The 24,395-nt window shown below is 35.2% G+C and overlaps 1 protein-coding gene across 1 annotated transcript in view; it reads left to right on the forward strand.

Moving 5' to 3' along the window:
* Positions 1 to 24,395, forward strand: part of MIS18BP1 (MIS18 binding protein 1) — a 49,839-nt gene that overhangs the window by 17,544 nt on the left and 7,900 nt on the right. The window contains exons 6-13 of the mRNA XM_012642967.1: positions 114 to 244; positions 2,590 to 2,677; positions 3,667 to 3,824; positions 6,952 to 7,100; positions 7,539 to 7,635; positions 9,589 to 10,432; positions 22,010 to 22,182; positions 22,962 to 23,122. Of these exons, the coding sequence (XP_012498421.1) occupies positions 114 to 244; positions 2,590 to 2,677; positions 3,667 to 3,824; positions 6,952 to 7,100; positions 7,539 to 7,635; positions 9,589 to 10,432; positions 22,010 to 22,182; positions 22,962 to 23,122 (1,801 nt within the window). The remainder of the gene's footprint in view (positions 1 to 113; positions 245 to 2,589; positions 2,678 to 3,666; positions 3,825 to 6,951; positions 7,101 to 7,538; positions 7,636 to 9,588; positions 10,433 to 22,009; positions 22,183 to 22,961; positions 23,123 to 24,395) is intronic.

Raw genomic sequence — 24,395 nt, forward strand, 5'->3', positions numbered from 1 at the left:
GTATATACATGTACATTGTGACTACTGGTAAAATGTGAATATTTCAGCCTTACTGAAGTTTTTTTGGTTTTGTTTTTTGTTTTGTTTTTTTTTTTTGGTTTTTTTTTGCCTAGAGACATCACTAACATATATTGGCACAGTAATGTAATCATAGAGCGGATTGAGCACAACAAAGTTAGGACTATAACGGGCAACATTTATATACTAAAAGGAATGATAGACCAGATTTCCATGAAAGAAGCAGGTAAATGACTGTCATTAATTGATAAATTATTTTTATAAGTGAAGCAATTAACCATGTTTCTAACAGTAATATACATTTTATACTTTTTAATTAGGTATTTTAAAATTAGGAATAAATCAGACCTAAAAATTTACAGAATTGATCACATTATATAAAACTTATATAGAATTGCTCTTTTTTTCTGATTTAATCAGTTATTGACAATTTAAATAAGTTCAGTGATTTAAAAAATTCAAGTTAAATACTCTTTATTTATAAGGAATTGCTTTATTTCATCCCCTGGTTCCTCTCTTTGTTGAACTTGGCATAATCCCAGTCCTGGTATAATCTGATTTTCTACCTATGCCTTGCACACAGCTGAATACAGCTGGAGAAAAACACACCCAAGTAGTCTACTTTAAATTTTATGATTACTAGCAACAAATTATAGTTCCTTAGTGGTCCCTTGGTGCTGCTTCGCATCCTACCTTATTCCCTTAATCATTCATTCTCTTGTCCTCCCTGATGACTGTTGCATATTTTTGGAAATCTCTAATACCTCCTCCCTTACCCTCTGAAATGGGAGAGTAGGGGAAAGAGGGATGCACCTGAGCAATAGGAACAGTCAGAAGAGTTTCTCTACCACATCTACCTACCTACTTACATCTGTGCTGCTTTTATTATGGATGAACTATCCATGTTCCTGTCTATGTCAGCCTCTCCATTTATACGCTAGATCCCATTTCCCTCTTTTACTCAAGGACATCATTCCAGTAATTCTCCCTTCTCCTGTTTTAAAAGAAACCCCTCTTTTAACCACACTTCTCCTTTCAGCCACTATTGCTCTCATTTACAACAAAATAACTCAGGAGATTTGTCTGTACTTATTAATACTATTCATATCTAATTTCTCTTAAATTCTTTGCCAATTTTTCTTGAACTCTCTTTAATCATGCCTTAACCCACAATTCTTAACCAAACAACCCATATTAAAGCCACCGATGGCCTCCACATTGCTAAATCCAGTATATACTTAACAGAGTTAATCACACTTACCTCCCTGAAATATTTTATTTGGCTTTCGAATACCATATACCAATTTTCATGCTGCCTCACTGCCTAGCCTGTTTCTTCTTAGTTTCTTTGTATATTTCTCTTTTTTGCCTCTAAATAATGGGGTAGCTTGGGACTCTTTCTATACTCAGTGCTGTGCCAATTTCTTTTAGTCTTTAAATATCATCTGTATAATGACAAATGTCAATTTTATATCCCAAACCAAGACCTCTTTCTTAAGTACCCAACTCATTTTCCATATGCCCATATGGTGTCTCCACTAGGATGTCTATAGGCATCTCACACTTGCTATATCTAAAACCTGATCTTCTCCCTTAAATTTGCTTAGCCTGTAGTTTTCCCCATCTTTCCAAGCATCCAGTGGCTGGCCAAAATTCTGGAAGGTATCCTTAAATCCTCAGTTTCTCTCACACTCACATCTTGTATGTCAGTACATCCCATTGGTATATCTCCAAAATATATCTAAAACCTAGACCTCTGCTACATCACTGTGGTCCAGACTACACTCATCTTTTGTCTGAATGGTTACAGCAACTTCCTAACTGGTCTCATTCTTTCTTCTCTTGCTCTTCCACAAACTCTTTTCAAAATAACAGCTTCTATGATCTTATTAAAGTAAGTCAGATCTGTAATTCCTCTTCTTGAAATCTTTCCATAGCTTTCCATCTTGCCCAAAGTAAATAGCCAGGTCCATAAAATGACCCCAAGGCTTTATATTATAATTTTTCATGCTCCCCACTGCCTCTGTTACTGATCTGAGTAACCTCCTAGTACTAACTCCTCCTCATCTCACTTCAACTGCACTAATCTCCTTATTGTTTCACAAACAGACCAAATATACTGTTGCTTTGTAGCTTTTCACCTTCTATTCCCTCTGCTTCCCATATTCTAACCCCATATTGCTACATGGCTCACTCCCTCATGTCCTTCAGGACTTTGCTCAAATGTGGCTATTTCAGTGAGGACTTCCCTGGCTGTCCTTTTTAAATTACTGTTCACTCTTCTACTCCCCCATGAACATACTGGTATCCCTGTCCATTTTCCCTGCATAACTATGTAAGTAACAAACAAGATATTTTACTTACTGGTTAGCTTTCTCTGTCACATTAGAAGGCAAGTTCCGTGAGGGCAGGGGTTTTTGTCTGATTTGTTAATGCCTGAATCCTGAGTATCTATAACAGTGCCTCACACATAATAGAAAAAATAAGTACATATTTCTTGAATGACTTAATGAATTATTATCTCTTTAAAATTCTAGGCTTTTAAATAATTTTTTGTTTATCCTTAAATAGGATATCCATATTATCTCATAAGAAAATTTATGTTTGGATTTCCAGAAAATTGGAAAGAGCACATTGATAGTTTTCTAGAACAATTAAGGTAAAGTGTTGTTTTATAGTTTTAAGAGTCAACTTTATTGAGATATAATTTACATTTAATAAAATGTACCCGTTTTAGGTATTAAATTGTATATACTCATGTAGCCAATGTGACATGGTTTTAGTTTTTTGGGTTTTTTGTTTGTTTGTTTGTTTGTTTGTTTTGATTTCAGAATGTCAGTTTTGAAGCCCTCTTTGATCTTAGAAGAGTTTTAGAAGCAAAAACACTTCACTAGACTTTGTGTTACTATGAGTATATCTAAAAGGAAAATAAACACTTTTGACATATTTCAAGGAGTCATCTTAGTTGCCTACCCTTGAAAAGGCATGTAGCTATTAAATATGAGTCTGAAGTTTTTGGTCCTTTTTCTTTCTTTTTCATTTGTTCTCTCAGTAGTTACCGAGTGTCAACTACCCGATAGACACTATGGTTAATACTGGGAAAACAAAGAATTCAATTAATTCTTGCCCCTAAGGAGCTTATAGGGGATACAGAGCTTAAAGTTAATCACAGTACAGTGTATTAACAATAAGTTATAACAGGGGCTGCCAATTTTTTTCTGTGAAGGACTGACAGTAAATATTCTTGTGGGCACGTTGCTTCTATTGTAACTCTTCAACTCTGCCTTTGTAGCAGAAAAGCAGCCATAGATAGTATGTAAATGAGCATGGCTATGTTTCAAAAAACTTTATTTACAAAAACAGGCAACTGGCAGTGGTCCTCTAGTTTTCTTATAATAGCAGGTTAAGTAGGAATTACAAGAGCATAGAGTAGGAAGCAGTTAGGTCATGTTTGAGTCCTTTAACTTAAGACATTATGCTTAAGTTCTATGTGGAGGCGGTGGAAGAAATGAAGGATTAAAAATGTAAGATTACATTCTGCCTCTTTGCTGAGGCAGAAAGAACTTTACTTGAGGAGCTTTTGTTTGTTTATTGGTGGGTTTTTTTGTTTTTTGAGAACCAGTATTAGAGGATTTTAATTGTTTTTAGAGCTGGTGAAAAGAACAGAGAAAAGGCCAGACCAAAACGGAAAACTGGAACATTTGTCCCTAACATACAAAAATCAAAGAAAAATGAAGCAGGAAAAAACCAAACAGATGTCCTCCAAAGGGCCAGCACTACTTATGACCTTGATTATGATAACTGGGGTATGTTTGATCTTCACTTCTATTGATACAGTGGTAAATTCTTACATGAGTTCTATGTCATTATTTATAATATACATAGTATTGTGTTCTTATACTACCCTAAAATTCAAACTTTTTCCCTATTAAATGAGAAGTAACTGTGGTGCAGACTGCTCATGGTCAACATTCAGCTTACTTCATTAAATATCACCTTTTAATTAATCAGAATTCCAAAGAACACTGATAAACATATCAATGGAAGATGATCATTCTTTCATTTTCCTAGACCCAAGGTGTTTAGTCTACCAGCCTACCCCAAACCTGTAGTAAAGACTCACATATTTTTGTACTAAATTTCATTCCTGCAAATAGACAAAACCAGTTTTCTTTCATAGAGGAAATGTCATGTTTTCTTGAATGACCATTGTTATAAAGGTAGATGGCAGAACTGTTCTTTGTCAGCTCTTTGCCAGCACCATAATCTACCTCACATGTATGAAAAATGTATGAATGTCCCTGAAAAAATGTATGAACATTAACTTATAGCCCTTTCTAAATAACATAGATGAGTAAAAGTTAATAAAATCTGTTGTATAAATTTCTGCCAATTTTACCTTGATTTTATAACTAAGACCTTTACAAAACTTGAAAAAGTTCAGGATTGCCTCTGCCAAAATGTGGCACCATAACAAATACAAACGTACATTGGCTGGGCACAGTGGCTCATACGTATAATTCTAGCACTTGGGAGACCAAGGTAGGAAGATTGCTTGAGGCCAGGAGTTTTGAAGCCAGCATGAGCAACATAGCAAGGCCTCATCTATACAAAGAATTTAGAAATTTAGCTGAGTGTGGTGGCACACACCTGTAGTCCTCGCTACTCTAGAGACTGAGGCAGGAGGATCCCTTGAGCCCAGAAGTTTAAGGTTATGATGAGCTATGATCTCTGAGCTCACTGCTGCACTCCAACCTGGGCAATAGAGCAAGACCCTGTCTCTTTAAAAAAAAAAAAAGTACCTGTATCCCACTCTAACCACTCCCCTCTCCTCATGTGAACTTCCTCCCACCCTTGAAATTTTGCTTATCCTTTCTAAGACAGAGAAAGGAATAAAGTAAATATATAGATGACTGTTTGCCCAGTCATCTGTACTTACCAGTGCTCCAGTTCCTTCCTTCTCAGGCCTTCCTCATTTGATCAAAAGTCATCCTGTTTCCCCCGAATAAGGCATTTTGCTTATTGTCATTGCTAGACCACCTTTAGTATTCTGGAGTCCTGGGGCTGCAGCACCTGCTATCTGCTTTTTTAACTCCTAAATCTTAAAAAAATCCCTGAAAGTATATGTCACTTTTAAAACATTTGTTAGTCATCTTTAGTCTTAGATCTTATCTCTTCCCTTCCCCTCTTTTCACTTAGAGCCATCACTTTTTAGGAATTTGAGATGAATTGTAAATATTATTGGTGAAGTGTTTCAGAAAACAAGTGGCAAGTCGAGTGGAATACAAATTTAAAAGACTAAAGTTTGGTAAACTATTTTACATGCCAGCTGTGTCCATTGGAAAAGCACTCAACAAACATTTTTAAAGCACCTCCTCTAAACCTTGATCTGTGTTAAGTGTTGGGAACTTAGAGATGAATAAGACATGATGCCCCGCACCTCAGGAATCTCAGTTTAGGGGCAGATATTACAGTATTTTTCTTGTGTGATGCATAAGATCTCAGTTTTAAGCTATGAGACACTTCTGAAGATACACCTCAGGGTCTTTGAGAAAAAAAAAAAAACTATTAGACACTATCTGCATATCACAACCATCACTCATATTTTGAGTGGTGGTTGGTACTGTGATTGTTTTTATTTTCATTTTCATTACACTTTTTGTGAAAAAAACAACTAAAATATGGCCGGGCGCGGTGGCTCACACCTGTAATCCCAGCTCTCTGGGAGGCCGAGGCAGGCGGATTGTTTGAGCTCAGGAGTTCGAAACCAGCCTGAGCAAGAGCGAGACCCCGTCTCTACTAAAAATTAGAAAGAAATTAATAGGACACCTAAAAAAAATACATATAGAAAAAATTAGCCGGGCATGGTGGCGCGTGCCTGTAGTCCCAGCTACTCGGGAGGCTGAGGCAGAAGGATCGCTTGAGCCCAGGAGTTTGAGGTTGCTGTGAGCTAGGCTGACCCCACGGCACTCTAGCCCGGGCAACACAGTGAGACACTCTGTCTCAAAAAAAAAAAAAAAAAAACAACTAAAATAAAACTACATCTAACATTAAATAACTAAGGTTATGTAAAGGAGCCAACCCATGATAATTTACAATGATGTGATTTTATTTTTGTGTTTTAATGATTTACCTGAAAGGTAGTTTTGCATATTATATTCTATAACCTGCATGTCATCGTATTGCTCTTAAAGTACTTTATCTTTGATTATTATACTTACCAGAGTATATTACAAATGGTCTATACGATTCCAGCCTCCTTCACTACTGAGGAGTAATATTGAGTATAGTAATATTGAGAATACTGAGAATAGTAATATTCTCAAGAGCAGGGACCATTCATGTGCCCTTTAAAATATAGCTCTAGAAGAATAACAAAAATATTTTTATACTTTTTATGAGTCTTTTTAACTTTTCTAGAATTTCAGTTCAATAAACATTTATTTAGCATAATTATATACTATATGATTTAGTTTTGCTCAAAATTTTAATTAGCATGGATTTAGTTACACATTAGAGTACATAAGTTAATCAAAACGTAATTCTACATACATAAAGGACTATAAGAGAAACAGTTACTAGCTTTCTGTTTAGTTGATTTGCAGTTAGGAGGAACAGGAATTTATATTTATAAAATGGGTTGATCTTACTATTTTGTCTTTAGATATGACAAAGGAGATCCAAAACAGATAGTTATGAATAATATGGCTGTCTAACTTTTCTTGATTGTTTTTGAAGAAAATCAAATTGATTGAAACAAAACATGGGCCCTATACAGAATGATTGTATACAAATAAAATTGCTTTACATCATAGTCAAATTATAACAAATATTCATGACATTAGATCTTTTCAAAGTTAATTCTTTAATGTGGAAAAAGCAGCATACCTTTTTTGTAATCATTTATTGAATTCTCCATCTTTGTACTTACAGAACAGAGGAATAGTAAGCACAGTGGGTTGCCAGAAGCTACGGAATTAAATGGTTGCCATGCTAATTGCCAAAATAAACCACCATTAAGGCTCCCAGATGACCAAATATGTAAAACTGTTCAAAATGGAAGATATGACTTATCTAATCAGGTACACTGTTTAATGTTTTGAGGGGTGATGTACCACTGAAAAGGTTAGGGACCATATCAGAAGATATGAGTTCTGTTTGTTAGGTATCAGGTTTCCATTAACTTTGGGATTGTAAGTAAATGTCTTGATATTAATTTTCCCAGTCTCTCATTGAAAAAATGCAGGCAACAAAAATTTTATTAGCTTTTAAAGGTTAAATTATATAGAAAAGCACTTGGAAATCCACAAAGTATTTAATTAATAAAGGGAAGATGTAGAATGATGATACCCAGGTGGTGCTTCTAAAGCTCAGGTTCTGGCAAATGAGTTTCTGAGCTTCCACTAATGAAATTTCTAGTACCTAGAAGGTTGTATGCTTAATGCATATTGTGAAATGCTTAAGATCATGTTTAGGCAGTAGTTGTTAAAATAAAACCATGTTATCTTTTTTATTTGAAGGAATTAATAGGAAAAAAAGAATTTAAAAATTTGTCTTCAAAGAAACTAAAAAATTGTGAAAGAACAAATGAAAGGATAATTCAGAGTCAGAAGCAAGGTAATATATCTTTGATGGTTTCATAATCATGTAACCTAGAAAGCTACTATTTGAAATGTTTTTTATATAAAAGTGATCTTGTAAATTTCCTAATCTAAAATAGTAAACTATTTTAATGGTTTTAAGTATTTCATTTTGTTATTTTTACATGAGATGATTTGCATAATAAAATAATCCATTACATTAAATACCATATATACTTATAGGTTTGCCTCCTTTAATATCAGTTCTAAATAATTTGGTGTAGATCACAAAATTATACATCACTTGAAATACGCTTGTAGGAATATTTAAAAACTGGATCCTTTTATCAATTTAATATCATAATTTAGTTTTATATAAATATGTATTTTCAGAGTGATTTAATTGAAATCCTGCATACCAGTCTTTCTCCACTTGTGGAGAGTGACTCATTCCACTCCCTCTGGAATGTAAAAAAAAAAAAGAAAGAAAGAAATCCTGCATACCAAAATTTAAAGAGCCTTTTCTCTAAACATTAAAATTTCATGTTGAGTTAGACCCATCAGTTTAATAACATTTTTACTATTTTATTTTTTCTTATAAAAGAAAAGAAGTGAAAGTGAAGAAAATTTATAAGTGTTCAAGGAAGTGGAGAGGAAAGCAATATTGCTTAGCTTACCGAATTCACATGAATTAGGTTAAAGAATCTAAGAAAGACTGAATCTTTATTCAAATTCTTTAATAAAATGAACAAAAATATTCTAAATAGAAATGTTTTGTTCAAAATTAGAATGTTCACAATTTTAAAATACCCAATTGAACTTTTGAATTGGATTTATTTGAGGAATTAGAAGATACTTTCTTCCTAATTCGAAGATATATGATGCTAGTGAAAAATCTTACAGAAACTTTCTATGTTATTTTTGATTCGTACCACTTCTCCATGAATTGTAATTTAGAGGCTTCTTTTCTCTGCATTCAGTATCATCCATCATTCTTTCTTTTTGTTGTTCATCTTGTAAACAATGGCACATAGTATGTGTAGGTTGTTGCAGTATTTCTCTATGATGATTGGTGGGATGATTTACAATTTATATGTATTTATAAATTACAGTTGGATAATTTAGAGTTTCAGTTAGTTTGGCTTCTGGTTACTTAAGTTTCAAATTAGCAAATTGTGCCCGTTTTAATTTGCTTTCTTTACCTATTGACAAGGTATGATAAAGATTCTGAGGTTGTTCTGTTTTGCATATTTTCCCATGACCCTACTGTTTTTATTATGTGTCCTAAATATTTTACCTCCACAGAGTTAATTTATCAAATATTTATCATCTCTCATATATATAAAAGACTCCGTACTAACTGCAACAAAAACATTCAAATCATAAAAGACAAAGTTCTTACTATTAATGACTTTTTTCTAATCTAATTGAAGAAAAAGTGTGCAATTATAATGCAGGACATGTTGTCAAACATGGCGTTATTTAAAAGTATTCTGAAAGCTTTAAAGAAGGCAAGCTTTCATTCAGTTGAGGGAATCAGTACAAAGTCTGTGGATTAGGTGAGTCAGAGAATAAAATTGAAGCAGGTTGTGATTTGTTTTATCAATGAGTGAAGGAAACTTTCCAAGTAGAATGAATAGCACTAATGTAAGTTGGGAACCAAGAAAATTTGGGAAACATCAATATTATATTTTAGAATAGTGAGAGATTGGAACTATATCAAAGGCCAGACAGTAGAGCTTATATGTATACCAGAAGACTGTGAGAAGTCACTGACAGGTTTATATAAACAATAATATATGTTTACAGGCAGAAGGGCAGTGATCTGAGTAGACCTGTGCTTTAAGAAGATTAATATGACAGTAGGGTATACAGTGGAGTTTGTAAAAAAAAAAAAGTATTATATTTGTGAAAATATTTTGCCTATCCTTAAATTTGTTTATAGCTAATTTGAGATTTTGGTTTTTGGTTTTGTCTTATGAAATTAAAGAGAGAACTGAAGAATTGGATGTATCCATTGATATTCTAACCACAAGGGAACAGTTTTTCACAGATGAAGAAAGAAAATATATGGCTGTCAATCAGAAAGAAGCTTATATTTTAATAACCCCACTTAAATCTAGAAAAGTGATAGAGGAAAGATGCATGAAGTATAATCTGTCTGCTTGCTCCATTAAAGCAGTAACAGATTTTGCATTGCCAAAGCATCGAAAAGAAAACCCCATTAGTAAGTCCTCAAGGACTTTTGAAAATACATCTGAGTACAGTGTAGGTGATAAAAGTAAAAGCAAGGAAGATGACAGTGAACGTGATTTGCTCACTGTTGACCAGAAAATAAAAATACCCAGCTCTAAAAAGGAACAAATGGTCACCTCTGACTTTAAGAAAAATACCAAGTTGCTATCAAAATTGGAGAAAATCGAAAATCAAGTAGCTATGCCATTTTATAAGCATCATGCCTCATCAGATTTGTCAGGTGAAGAGAGTGAAACAGAAAAGGATATTAGAACGAAAGCTGCAGTTGCTAAGAAAAGCAGAGCAAGAAATACCGAAGAAACAGGAATTCACCTAAGAAAAAGCACAAGAAACACCTCAAGGAATATCCCAGTGCTTTCAGAATCTGAAACTGAAGAAAGTGAACATGAATTTTATATCAAACAAAAGAAAGCTAGATGTTCTGCTAAAGAAACTCTTCAGAAATCTGGTGTTAGGAACGCATTTCCAATTATTGAGGCGATGGGATCTGATAAGACTAATAGGCATCCCTCAGAATGTTTACCTGGTTTAATTCAGGATGAGGAATGGAATGAGAACGAATTACAGAAACTTCATTGGTAAGTAGTTAGATTCAACTTTGAAATATCTACAGAGTAGCCACAAAATAGTTGAAGACATAAAAACAGCAATAAGGGGCTGATTTAATGACTTCTAACAATTAATGTGGAAGATGTCATTTAAAAAAATGGGGAGAAATTATAATTTGTACAGGGAATGGAGGGAAAATACAAATAACTAATAGTGTTACTTTGTGGCCATCTCTAAAGCCTCCGTGTGAGGAAAGTAAAAGTGACCTTCTTTTCGTTCCCATTTAATATTTCAAGATAGCCAAATACTGCTCTCTTACTTAGCTTCACATTGGAAGAAATACTTTATAACTTAATTTATGATTATAAAACCTTAAAGCTGAACTTAAACTTGTAGATTATTTAATATAGTCTTTTCCCTCTCATTTACAGGGTAGAAAATAGAGTCTCAAATTAGGTGATTTGTCCAAGGTTTCATAGTTAGTACAGAAGTTGAAGTAAAGTTCAGTAAGAACCTGCTCTTTTGTTCATTCATTCAACATTTATTTGTTAGTTGCCTTCTATATGCCAGTCAATTTGAAATGTTTAGAAATACAGAAATAAACAAAATAGACAAGGTCCTTTTCCTCAAGGAGCAGTTTAGTCGGGAAGACAGATAATACAAAAGTAAACCAATAAATAAAAATAGCTAACAGATTGTGATAAGCTCTATGAAGGAAGTAAATACGAGACTGATACGGAGAACTATATAGGTAGTGTGGTCAGGGAAGCTCTCTTGGTTGATGACACTTAAAAGGAGGTCAAAGGATAAGATGGTGTCAAAGAACTAGAGAAATAGCATTCCAGGAATAGGGAACAACCTAAACAAAGCTCCAAAGGCTAGAAAAATGATATAGGAGGAACTGAAATAAGATTACTGATATTAGAGCATAATGAGTTGTAGGGGAATGGCTTGAGAAGAGAGCAGAGAGATAGGCTGTGATCATATCACACACAACCTTTTAGGTAATGATTAGGAGTTCAGTGGGTTTTGTGTTTTTACTTATTTTTTTTAGGTGTAATAAAAGATATTTAAGGATAGCATGATACAGTTTGAGAAGATTTGTTTTGGGAAGTAGACAAGGCACTAATTGCAGGTTGTTGGAGTGGTCCATTCTGTTCTGCATTGATTTGGGAGCTGTAAAAATGGAGAAAATTGGATTAAATCTAGCAATATTTGGAGAGTATCAAATACAAATTCTGTAAGTTATGTGGCACCTGAATTAAACTTGGTAGGTGGTGGTATGGGAAGTACTAGAGGAAGGAATAGGTTGGGATTGGAAATTGAGTTTCTTTCTAGACATGTTCTATTTAGATTGTTTGTTAAAAAATAAGTACAAATACACTCTGGAGTTCAGGAGAGGTCTAGGCTATGATATAACTTCAGCAAGCATGAAAATAGATTTAAATTATGAGAACGCATAAGGAAATGGTGTGAAAAGAATATGGGCATAATCCTGAGCTCTGAGTAAAGTATTCAAAGGAGGGAGAGGAGTGGACCAGTGAATTATCCTTTTGATGCGCTGTTGGATTTGGTTTGGTAGTATTTTGTTGAGGATTTTTGTGTCTATGTTCATCAGAGATATTGGTCTGTAGTTTTCTTTTTTGTTGCATTCTTTCTTGGCTTTGATATTAGAGTGACACTGGCTTCGTAGAATGAATTAGGGAGGATTCCCTCCTTCTGGATCTTTTGCAACAGTTTCAGTCGGGTCAGCACCAGTTCTTCTTTGTATGTCTGGTAGAATTTAGCTGTGAATCCATCTGGTCCTGATCTTTTTTAGGGGGGAGATTTTTTTAATTATTGATTCAATCTCACTACTCATTGATCTATTCAGGAGTTCTAATTCTTCCTGGTTCTATCTTGGAAGGTTATATGTTTTCAGGAATTCATCCATTTCCTCCAGGTTTTTTAGTTTGTGACTATATAGTTGTTTATAATAGTCTCTGATGATCTTTTATATTTCTGTGGTATCAGTTGTAGTGTCTCCTTTTGCATTTCTGATTGTGTTTATTTGGATCTTTTCTTGGTTAGTCTTGCTAGAGGTTTGTCAATTTTGTTTATCTGTTCGAAGAACCAACTTTCTGTTTTGTTGATCCTTTGTATTTTTTTTTTTTTTTTGGTGTCTATTTCATTTATTTCTGCTCCGATCTTGTTAATTCTTTTATTCTGCTACCCCTGGGTATGGTTTGTTCTTGTTTTTCTAGTTATTTGAGGTGTGATGTTAGGTTAATTTGTGATCTTTCTACTTTTTTGATGTTGGTATTTAATGCTGTAAACTTCCCTTTTAGCACTGTTTTTGCTGTATCCCACTGGTTTTGGTATGTTGTGTTTTTATTTTCATTCATTTAAAAATTTTTTTTAATTTCCATGTATTTTTATAGTTTCTGAAGTTCCTCTTAATATTGATTTCTAATTTTATTCCACTGTGATCTGGAAAGATAACGTGGTATGATTTTGACTTTTTTTAAGTTTGTTAAAACTTGTTTTGTGACCTAAAATGTGGTCTGTCTTGGAGAATGTTCCATGTGCTGATGAAAAGAATGTATATTCTGTAGTTGTTGGGTAAGATATTCTGAAAATGTCTATTTCAGTCCATTTGGTCTGAAGTCCAATTTAAGTCCAGTGGGGTTTTTTGTTGTTGATTTTCTGTTGTGCGCTCTCTCTCTCTCGTTAGGTCTACTAATATATGTTTTTTTGAATCTGGATTCTCTAATTTTAGATTCATATATATGAATCTATATATATATGATCATATATATCTATATAATGATCATATCTATGATCATTGTATCCTCTTGCTGAATCGATCCTTTTATCATTCTATAATGACCTTCTTAATCTTTTTTTTACTGTTTTTGATTTGAAGTCTGTTTTATCTGATATAAGTATAACTATTTCTGCTCGGTATTGGTTTCCGTTTGCATGGGATATCTTTTTGCACCGCTTTACTTTCAGTCTATATGTGTCTTTATACATAAGGTGAATTATAATTTCTTTTTTTCTTCTCTTTTTGTCTTTTTGGTTTGCTGAACTTCTGTTGCCATTTAATTCCTTTCTCTTCTGCCTTTTTGTGACTGTTTTATTAGACCTTTGAGTTTTATATTTTCATGTGTATTTTTATGATGATGAATATTGACCTTTCATTTCCATATTTAAGACACCTGTGAGCATTTCCTATAGGGCCACTATAGCAGAGATGAGTTATCTCAGTGTTTGTCTGGGAAAGACTTTATTTCTCCTTCATTTATGAAGCTTATTCTGATAGGATATAAAATTCTTGGCTAGCAGTTTTTTTTCATTCAGCACTTTGAAAATGCTATCCCGTTGTCTTCCAGCCTGTAAGATTTCAGCTGAGAAGTCCACTGTTAGTCTGATAGGGGTTTCCTTTATAGGTGAATAGACACTTTTCTCTTGCTAATTTGAAATTATTTCTTTCACTTTGACTTTAGTCATTAGGATTATGATATGCTGTGGTGAAGTCCGTTTTGCAGTGTATTTGCTTGGATATCATTGGGCCTCCTGTATCTGAATGTCTAATTCTCTTCCTAGTCCTGGGAAGTTTTCATCAGCTATTTCCTTAAATAGGTTTTCTAAACTTTTTGATCTCTCTCTTCCCCCTCAGGAATACAGATAATTCCTAAGTTCAGTCGCTTTATATAGTCCTAGACATCTTGAAGGCTTTGCTCATTCTTTTTTATTCTTTTTTTCCTTATTTTTATCTGACTGAATTATTTCAAAAGATCATCTAGAAGTTCTGAGATTCTTTCTTCTGCTTGGTCTAGTCTATTCTTGAAGCTTTCAAATGTTTTGTATTTCCTTCAATGAATTTTCAGCTCCAGAATTTGTTTGCTTTCATGTCCTGAATTGATTTACTGATTTCTTTGTATTAGCTCTCTTTGTATTAGCTTTCAGATTTCTCTTGCATCTCATTGAGCTTCTTTAGAATCAATATTTGGAATTCTTTACCTGGTATTACATGGAATTCTTTTTGGTTGGAATCTATTGCTGGATAATTGTTGCGGTCCTTTGGTGGTGTCATACTTCCTTTTTCATGTTTCGTGTGTGTTTCCATTGTTATCTGCGCCTGTGATGTAGCAATCACTTGTTCCAATTTTTTGAAACTGCTCTCAAAGGGGAGAATTTTTTCCTCAAGATGTATATATGTTACTTGTTGAGTAGGACACTTTGATGTAGGTGCCTGCAATAGTGTGATCTTTGTATGATTTCTTAGGCAGTACACAGAGTCAGTGGTGATTTCCTTGGTGGCTTAGGGGTACAGTTATTCATTCAGGCCGTGGTGACATTTTGCAGGGGACTTATACACCAGCTGAGCCAGTCTTTGGACCCCAGTGGTGGAAGCAGTGGGCTAAGTGTGGCTGATTTTAGGCCCCAGAGCAGCTTACACTGGCAGTGGTGTTGGTGTGTTGGGGAGTACAATGGGTAGGGGGGTACAATTCTTGGGCCTTCAGGTTTCTTACTCAGAAGCTAATAGTTGGAGCAGAGGGCAGGGCAGGCTCTCAGGCCTCTGAGCAGGTGTGATGTGGGATGTGGCAGTAGCAGTTGAGGAGCCATCCACTAGGACCCGATTGGTCTGTGTTGGTGTTACTGGTAGCTGCAGTGGATTGGGCAGGCTAGTCCCCAGTTGTACAGTTGCCTGTAACAGGGCCATGGGTATTGTCCTTAGGAGAGGACAATTGTCTATTGTCCTTAGGTCTCCCTTGTTCCTTCCATGTGATGGTAGCTGCAGCCATATCACCTTGAATTCAGCCGAAGGGTAGGGTGTGTTAAACTGTCAAAATGGCACTGGCTGTGGGCTTACAGTCAAAGAGGGCAGGGCCCTTTTTAGGCTAGGAGCCTGGGCAAGAAACTGTGGGGAGTGTGATTTGCTTACATCTCAGTCTCACAGGAGCCCATTGCAGGGTGGTGGGTGTTGTCTCAGGTGTGTGTAGCGCTTGGGCTGCCTTGTCTCCTCAGCTGAGTGGGGGCTGCGGAAGGAGGAGAAGGAAGCTCTGTCACCTGGAACTCAACCCAAGGGCGGGTCACTGCCTAGCTTTAAACTCTCAGAATGGCACCTTGGACCTGTGACCAGAGAGGCTGGGGCTCTTCTCAGGCAGGCTGTGTTGGCAGGAAACTGCAGTGACAGTGCAGTTTGCTCAAGACTCAGTCCCACAGCAGCCCGCTGCAGGATGGTGAGCACCATCCCAGATGCATGCTGGAAAGCCTGGTTTCACTGCTCCTCCTCAGCCAGGTGGGGGCTGCAGCCAAATCAGCCCAAACTCAGCCTGAGGGCAGGGCTCAGCCCAGTGTCAAACTCTCAAAATTGTACCTGGGACCTGTAATCAAAAAGGCCGAGGCCCACCCAGGCAAGCAATATGGGCAAGAAATTGTGGAAAGGGCTGTCTACTCATGTCTGTCTCAACAGCAGCTTGCAGCAGGGTGGTGGGACCTTCCAGGGGTGCATGGGAGTGCCTCAGTTCCCCTCTTCCTCCTTGAAGGCACATAGTAGCTGCAGGAGCGCCCACAGTTCTCCGGTATCTGGGCTCTCAGAATGACACCCAGCTCAAGCTGCTGCAAGCTCAGATGCCTGTGGGATTCCATGTGGATTCGCTTTTTGGAACAACATCTCTGTGCCATCTCCAAGCAGCTCCCTGTGTTAGGCCTGAGACCTACATGGGTTGGGGGGTTCTTTTGTAGCTAAGATTGTAAAAGCTTATCAGAGTATGGAGCTCTCGGGATTTCTCTCTTACTATTTCCCTGTGTCCAAAAGCTTCTCCTGACTCTTAGCCAGTCCCCAGCTGGGCAAGTTTCTCTGAACCCTCTCCTTACCCACTTTTGGTGCTTCCCAGGTGAATCCTAGCGTTCTCTCCTAGACAATCTGTTCAAACATGAGAATCTGCTTACTATTCTAGTTCTTCTCCATTGAGGAGGCACGCACTACCTGTGTCTAGTTGGCCATCTTGATCCTATCCCTGAGGACTGGAATTTTAAGTAGCATCAAACTAGCAATGAGTTTCCAGTTTTTTCCTCTGGTGTCCCCCAAAGTAGACTCAAGGTCATCAGAAATCTGGAAAGTCAGCACTGAGGCACAGCTTAGAGAGTTTAAAGAGAGGCCCCCCAGATCTGATTTGAGGGGTAGAAAAGGGAATTTCTAAAATTCAGAAACAGTTGATGAAATCCCTCAGTTTTTCTTTCTTTTCTCCTTTATCTTTAATTCAGTCCCCATGCAGTCTTGTAGGGGCTATAATCACAGCATTATTTGGGGCTGAGACATAGCTAAAACTCTGAAGAGATAAGAACCTTCCTCTCCAGTTAAGGGAATGGTTGTCTCAAAAGAGTGGGGCATACTCCTGTTGCTTTTTTCTCTTTCTGTTCTCTGATGTACTGGACATAGATGCGGTCATATGCAGCATACACAAGAGCAAGATAATTAAAGCCCCAGCTTTCCGTCCAGATAACTGAAAAGGGAACTCCTGGGAACCAGAAATCATGGAGAAGGAGTACTAGAGAAAGAGCCCTATTAAGTTATGTTTAAGAACTTCTTGGTTCCTTACTCCTGAGCTGTACACATTTGGATTTCATCCTAAACAGCATACAAAAGACTTTGAGAACTGAACTAAGCAGTAGACCATACCTAGTTTCTAGGCTAGCTGCTTATTGTCCCCCACACAGGATAGATCCTAACCATACTGCAAAGCTTTGAAAATGGATCGGACTTTGAAACAACCACTGCACTAGACTGGTTGGAACTTACAGCTCAGGTTACAACAGGTTGATGACCAGCTAAAATAAAAAAAATTAACATTCTCCACAGGATATAAACAAGACCCAGAGTTATATAATATTCATAATGGCCTAGGAAACAATCCAAAATTATACAGCATTCAAAGAACTAGGAAAATTTCAACTCACTTTGAAAAATAAATACCACTGCTGAAATGACATAGGTATTGGAATTATCTGACAAGACTGTGAAGCAGGTACTATAAAAATGCTCTGAGAACTAAGAACAAACATTCTTGAAATGAATGGAAATTTATAAAGTCTCAGCAAGAAATAGAAGTTACAAAGAAGAACCAAATAGAAATTTTAGAACTGAAAAATAAGATAACCAAAATAAAATAATCATTGGATAGACTCAGTAGCAGAATGGAGATGACAGAATAGAAAGGCAGTCAATATCAGGACTGAAGGAACAGCAACGGAAATGGTAAATGTCTGGGTAAATATAATGGACTATTTTGCTCTTGAGTTTTTTAAAAAGTTTACTGGTTGAAAGCAAATATTACATTGTATGATAGAGTTTTCAATATATGTAAATGTACTATATAAAATAACTACAACATAAAGAGGAAGGATAAAGAGACATGATGGTAGGTTTTTATATTCTGCTCAAGGCAGTAAAATATTGATTCTAAGCAGACTGTTGAAATTAAGTAAGTTTAATATCATCTCTAGAGCAACTTCTAAAAAAGCTGTACAGAGGTAAGTTCAAACATAATAAATTAAAACACAAGAAAAAATATCAACCCAAAAGAAGGCAGAAATGGAGAAATAGAGGAATTTTTTGAAAAGGAGCAAATAGTAAACAAACAATAAAATGGCTAACCTAAATCTAAACTTAATTACATTAAATTTAATAGTCTAAACATGCCAATTAAAAGACATTGTCAGAATGAATTTAAATATGATCCAACTATATGCTGTATATAAGAAACTCACTTCAAATATAATGATACAGGTAGGTTAAAAGTAAAAGAATAGAAAAATACCATGCAAACACAAATCAAAAGAAAGCTAGATGGCTATATTAATATTTGTTGAAAAAGATGTCAAGAGGAAGAAAATTACCAGGAATAAAGAACATTGCAAAATGATAAAAGGTTCAGTTCACTAGGAAGCCATAACATTCCTGAATGTGTATGCAGCTAACAATAAAACCTCAAAATACATGAGTTAAAAACCGATAACTGAAAGGAAAGAAATCAACTGAAAGGACAGTCAAATCTAGAATTATAGTTGGAGACTATCTTGGTAATTAATAGAACAAAATTAGCAAGGACATAGAAGAACTGAACAACACCATTAATCAACTATATCTAATTGACATTTGTAGAACACTCCACCCAAAATAAGAAAAAGAATACATTATTTCCAAAGGATAGGTCGATCATTCATCAAAATAGAATATATACCAGGTTATAAAACATATCTTAACAAATTTAAAGTAACTGAAATCATCGTACAAATGATGTTTTCTGATGATAATTGAATTAAATTACAATAAAAGATAACAGGAAATTTTCCAAGTGATTGAAAAGTAAATAAATAATTCATGGATCAAGGAGAGAGTCTCAAGGGAGAGTAGAAAATATTCTTTGTTCTTCCTAAACAAAACTGAAAATATATCAAAATTTGCAAGAATAGCCTAGGAGTTTATAAACAACTTTATGGGGTTGCTTTACCAAGTTCCTCACTCTCCCTGATTTCTGTGGTACTTTCTGCATAAATTATGTTTTATTCTTTTAGTGGACTATAAGCCGTAAAAAGGAAGAACTATTGATACATGTAACAACTTGGATGAATCTCAGAGGCATTATGCTGAGTGTGAGAAGCCACCTCAAAGGGTTACATACTATATGCTTCCATTTATATGACATTCTGCAAAAGACAAAACTAAAGAGAAAAACTAGATCAGGAATTGCCAGTGGTTAATGGTGAGGGAAAGGACAACAAAGAGGTAGCATGAGGAATTCTTTCATTGTAATAGAACTGTTCTGTATCCTAGTTGTGATAGTGATTATATAAATCCATATGTGAAGATTCATAGAACCATACACCAAAAAGTCAGTTTTACTGTATGTTAATTTTTAAAATTGATGTAAAAATGCCTGTATTTTATACCTGTGGTACCCAACCCCCAGGTTGGGTACTGGTCCATGGCTTGTTAGGGACCAGGCCACAGAGCCTCTCTACCCCCTCTGTGGAAAAATTGTCTTCCATGAAACTTAGGAAGTGGGTGGGGAGCATACAGCAGGAGTTGAGCGGCCAGCGAGGGAAGCTGCTTCTTTATTTACAGCTTGCATCACCACCTGAACCTCCGCCTTACCACCCTCCCACCCCTGACCCCACTGTCCATGGAAAAATTGTCTTCATGAAATCCATCCCTGGTGTTAAAAAGGTTGGGGACTGCTGCTTTATACCATGAAAATATTCCAATGTGGCAGGCCTGGGTTTGGGCTATGCTTCTCTAGTTTTTTCAAAGCTCTGACCTGCAGCCATTACCTTCAAATCTGTGGTTCTAGGAATGCGAACTACTTGCCATTCCCTTACCATGTGTCATAGTTTCTCATCTTCATTTGTCTGCCAGTGATGTTGCTTCATTGTCAACTGTTTATGTTTTTATCCATCCTTCAAATTTTATCTCACGTCACCTCCTTCCTGAAACTTTTGTCATCACCTGATTACCTACTCAAATAGATAGGGTATCTCTTTCTTATAAACAACATAGAGCAATTCCAATCCTGACTTCACAGAAAAATAATCACCTGGGGTGCTTTTGAGAAATGCAAATTGACACCTGGGATCTATAATAAATTGAAATCTTTATAGGTAGTGTCTATGAATCTAACTGCATATTTTACTTACTCGTTTGCTTGATTGCATTTTTGTTGTAAGGTCCTCAAGTGATTCTTGTACCCCTCATCATGCTTATAGCCTAATAGGACAGACAGATATTTAGCAAATAGTCACTGTAAGCAGCTTATAAGAATATATATCAGGGCATTCTTACCTATCTTATGCAGGTACTTGAAGTAAGATCTGAAGGATAAGTAAGAACTATTTAAGCCAAAGATTCAAAGTAAGTGGATTTTAGATAGAACAACATACACAAAAGTAGAAAGGAAGAGCGTATTTAGCAATACTTAAAGAAGGCCAGCATGACTGGAATACCAAAAGTTTAGGGGAGAGCAGTACAAGATGAGACTGTAGAGTCAGGCAAGGAAAAATTCAGGTTATATTAAGGATTTTGGTTTTTATGTGAAGAATAATGAAACAAGATTTAAGTAGGACTGGGGTGACATATTTAAATTTGGCTTTTTAAATTATCTGGGATAATGTAGAGAAGATGTATTATTTACTAATTTCTTATTAAATGCATTATTATTTTTATTTTTTTTCTACTTTGAGTTGTTTTATGCATTAAATATTTTTATTATGAAAAATAGACCTTTTAAACAGTCATAGACTTGCAAATTAGCTATACACACAAATAGGGAAGCTTGGGCCCTCAAATCCTTCTAGTTCCCTACTTTAGAACACCTGTCCAGTGATTAATTATGCAAAAGAAAGCATTCATTAACAAATGTTTGCCCATAAGTATTTGTTCTTTTGTACAAGGAGTGGCAAGCCATAGTCATCTGGTAGCTGTTATCTCAAGAGCTGTAAAATTTCAGGGAATTTTACAAATTGTTAAAACCATTAAATTTTATAAACTTACAATTAAATAAATTAAAAACAAAGGTAATACTCAAAACTCAACACTAATTATTTTACTACATTTTATTATCTGTGCCCTTGAAGTTCTTTACCTCTTAGTGTATCTATAGGATGGAAATACTATATAATCCTATACTTTTGCACATTTCTTATCAATCATACATTCAGTGAGGTCACATTGGTAGCTTGAAATCAACTGCAATGGGAATATTTACCATATTGAAATTGGAAAACATTACAATTCAGGGCTTTTTAACCCCAGAGAGCTGATTAAAACTTTACCAGCAAACCACTAGTTGGAATCCAAGTTGAAATAAAAATATGTTTTGTCAAACAGTATTAAAAATAAAGACTTGATACAGTTGAAATAAGACTGTTAGTACCATTTTTAGGCTAATTGATGAGTTAAATCGATGTTTTCTGGCTGAATTGTCAGCTTAACCATAATATATTAATATGAAATCTTTTTATGGGGCAGGTGATAATGTGTATACTAGGTTCTAAACAGTCATTTACAAGTAAACTTTTAGAAGTAACTCATGTTAAATTGGGGACTACCTTATATTGATGCTCTTTTCTATTTCAGTTTTCGTTTCTCAATGGAGAGCATTTTATCTAAAATTATAAATTAGAATGAAAGCAAGCATAGTACTTTTTAATACGTAGAATTTATAACCTGGGAGATATAAGAACTCAGAGCTTATCTTCTAATATAATTAGCACCAGTAACAATGTGGAAAAATTTGTCATGTCAGAGTCCCCCAGACGACCAAATCATTGATTAGTTGGACTTAGAAAAAAATGTCAAGGTATGACAAGGGATGATTTTTCAGGTTTTATATAATACAACAAAATAGAAGGCATCAACTAGATACGTGAAGTTACATCTTCATCTAGAGTAAGTTATTGAGTGGAGGGAATACTATCTTCTTTCCAAATAGTTATCTAGAACGATTTTCATAAAATTCCTTAAACATGGTAAATTTCATTGATTTAGTGGTATGCTATCAGGAGGTTATTTTTATTGATTTGAATTTCTTGTTCTTTAACTGTTTTTTGGTCTTCCATAGTGCTTTTGCATCTCTTCCAAAGCACAAACCTGGTTTCTGGTCAGATGTGGCTATGGCTGTAGGTTCTCGGTCTGCTGAAGAATGCCAGAAGAAATACATGGAAAATCCCCGAGGAAAGGGATCCCAGAAACATGTCACTAAGAAAAACCCAGCCAATTCCAAAGGCCAAAATGGTAACCTTTGTAGTAAATAGTTTTTTCCTAGTGCTTAGTGTAGAGTACTAATTACTTACTAGGTATATTTTATATTTATCCATGAGTATTATTATACAGGTATTTTCTTAAAATGTTAAAGCTAGAAAGAACTTCAAAGATCATCTAATTTTTTAAGTCTTACCTAGGTAGCTACTTCTATCAATAGTAGCTTAGCAATGTTTTGCTTTGAGTTTGTTCTAGGAAATCTGCAGTTGGATCCAGAGGTTTCAATATCTGAATTATTATTCTAAGGATTTAATTTAATTTGAGGCCATACAGGTAGGGTCCCCTATTCATGAGAAAACTCAGAATAAATTTAATTTCATAGTCTCATGACTGTCTATGGTTGGTAGTAAATGGTGTTTTGTGCCAGAGAAACCCTATAGTAAGCTTTAGGGAATACTCAGCATCCCTACTATTAATATAATTTAGTAAAGTTTATTATATTTTGGCAAAATCAATAAATGAGGCATAAGCAAGAGCAGGGATGGGAGGTAGCCTTTCTTACAGCATAAAGAGCTTTAAAATCTCATCCTGCCTAATCTTACGTAGTTTCTTCATGAGTATCATGTAGGCTAATCATATTGCACAAGTCCCATTGTAGAAAGAACCATTTGTTATAGGAGACTTGTAAAATAACAGAGGCTGGGTTTACTTAGTATGAGTGCACAATTTAGAGTTTGCAGAAGTGGTTAACTTTATAGGGCAGTTACTATAAATGACCAAATCCTTATCAAAATGTTTTGTTGACTCTTAAGGCAAGAGAGGTAATACTGGTAAGAAGCAAACTATTAAGATAACTGCAAAAGTTGGAACTCTTAAAAGGAAGCAACAAATGAGAGATTTTCTGGAACAGATGCCAAAAGATGACCATGATGATTTTTTCAGTACAACACCTTTGCAGAGTCAAAGAGTACTGGTAAGAGTCTTAAATGCATGAAATTATTGTTTTGTCGATACTGAATTTTTTTAAATGTTTTTAATTTTTATTTTTTTTGGTTTCTGTTTGTTTTTATTTATATTGATGTTTATGTCTTTTGTTTTTATGTGTGGTTAATGTTCATCACTAATATTTAGGCCAAGGATCAATGGTCTCCACAAACATGACCAAGGTATTATAGGAAGCAATCTGTTGGCACATGCTATTCTCATGCTATTCTCAGTTTCCAGTCTGCCTTTCAATGGGGTTCAAAGATAATGTTTGTAGAACCAAATAGTAAACTAAAAATAAGAATAATAAAAAGTATCAAGATCACAGGGAAAAAGTGAACAAGAATTCAAAAGGCTGAACAAACACTTGGAAAAGTGGTCATTTTAGCTAGTAATCAGAGAAAAAAGTAAATTATATGTGTACATTCTAGATTACAGAATCTGGCCAGGCACAGTGGCTCACACCTGTAATCTTAGCACTTTGAGAGGCCAAAGCAGGAGGATGCTTGAGGCCAGGAGTTTGAGACCAGCCCGAGAACAACCGAGACCCCATCTCTACAAAAAATAGAAAAATTATAGGCATGGTGGCATGCCCCCTGTAGTCCCAGCTAATTAGGAGGCTGAGGCAGGACAATCGCTCGAGCCTAGGAGTTTGAGGTTGTAGTGAGCTATGTTGATGCCACTGCACTCTAGCCCGGGTGACAGAGTGAAACCCTGTCTCAATAGATAGATCACTAATTGAATCTTTTTGTTTAAAAAAAAAAAAAAGTTAAAATATCCACTGCAAACAAAAGCAATGGTGATATTAATACAGTCATACATCAATGGATGCATCAGTTGAGTCATACTTTTTAGAAAGCATTATGGCAATGTATTACGAAAGCCATAGAGATTAATTCTAGGGAGTTTATCCTATGAAATTCAGAAGCCCAAAATCTTCACAAAGGTATTCATTGCAGGTTTATCTTTACAGCAAGAAACTGAAAACAATCTGTATATTCAATAAGGATGTTTTTCATAAACACAGTGAAATATAATACAAATATTAAATGCAAGACTATTTCTAAAATCTAAATATAAGTGTTAAGAATATTAAGATTAAAGTAATGCAGAAATGTGTGGATATAAACAACTGGACTGTTAAGTGTAAAAATTGAAAGAGTTGTGTTAGTGAGCTAGATTCAAGGGTAATGTTTTCATCTACCAATTTCTTGATATTGTCATTAAATTGTCTTCAATTTAAAATAGATACACAGTGCTTT

The sequence above is a fragment of the Propithecus coquereli genome, unplaced genomic scaffold, assembly GCF_000956105.1.
Source record: "Propithecus coquereli isolate 6110/MARCELLA unplaced genomic scaffold, Pcoq_1.0 Scaffold191, whole genome shotgun sequence".
Taxonomy (NCBI): Eukaryota; Metazoa; Chordata; class Mammalia; order Primates; family Indriidae; genus Propithecus; species Propithecus coquereli.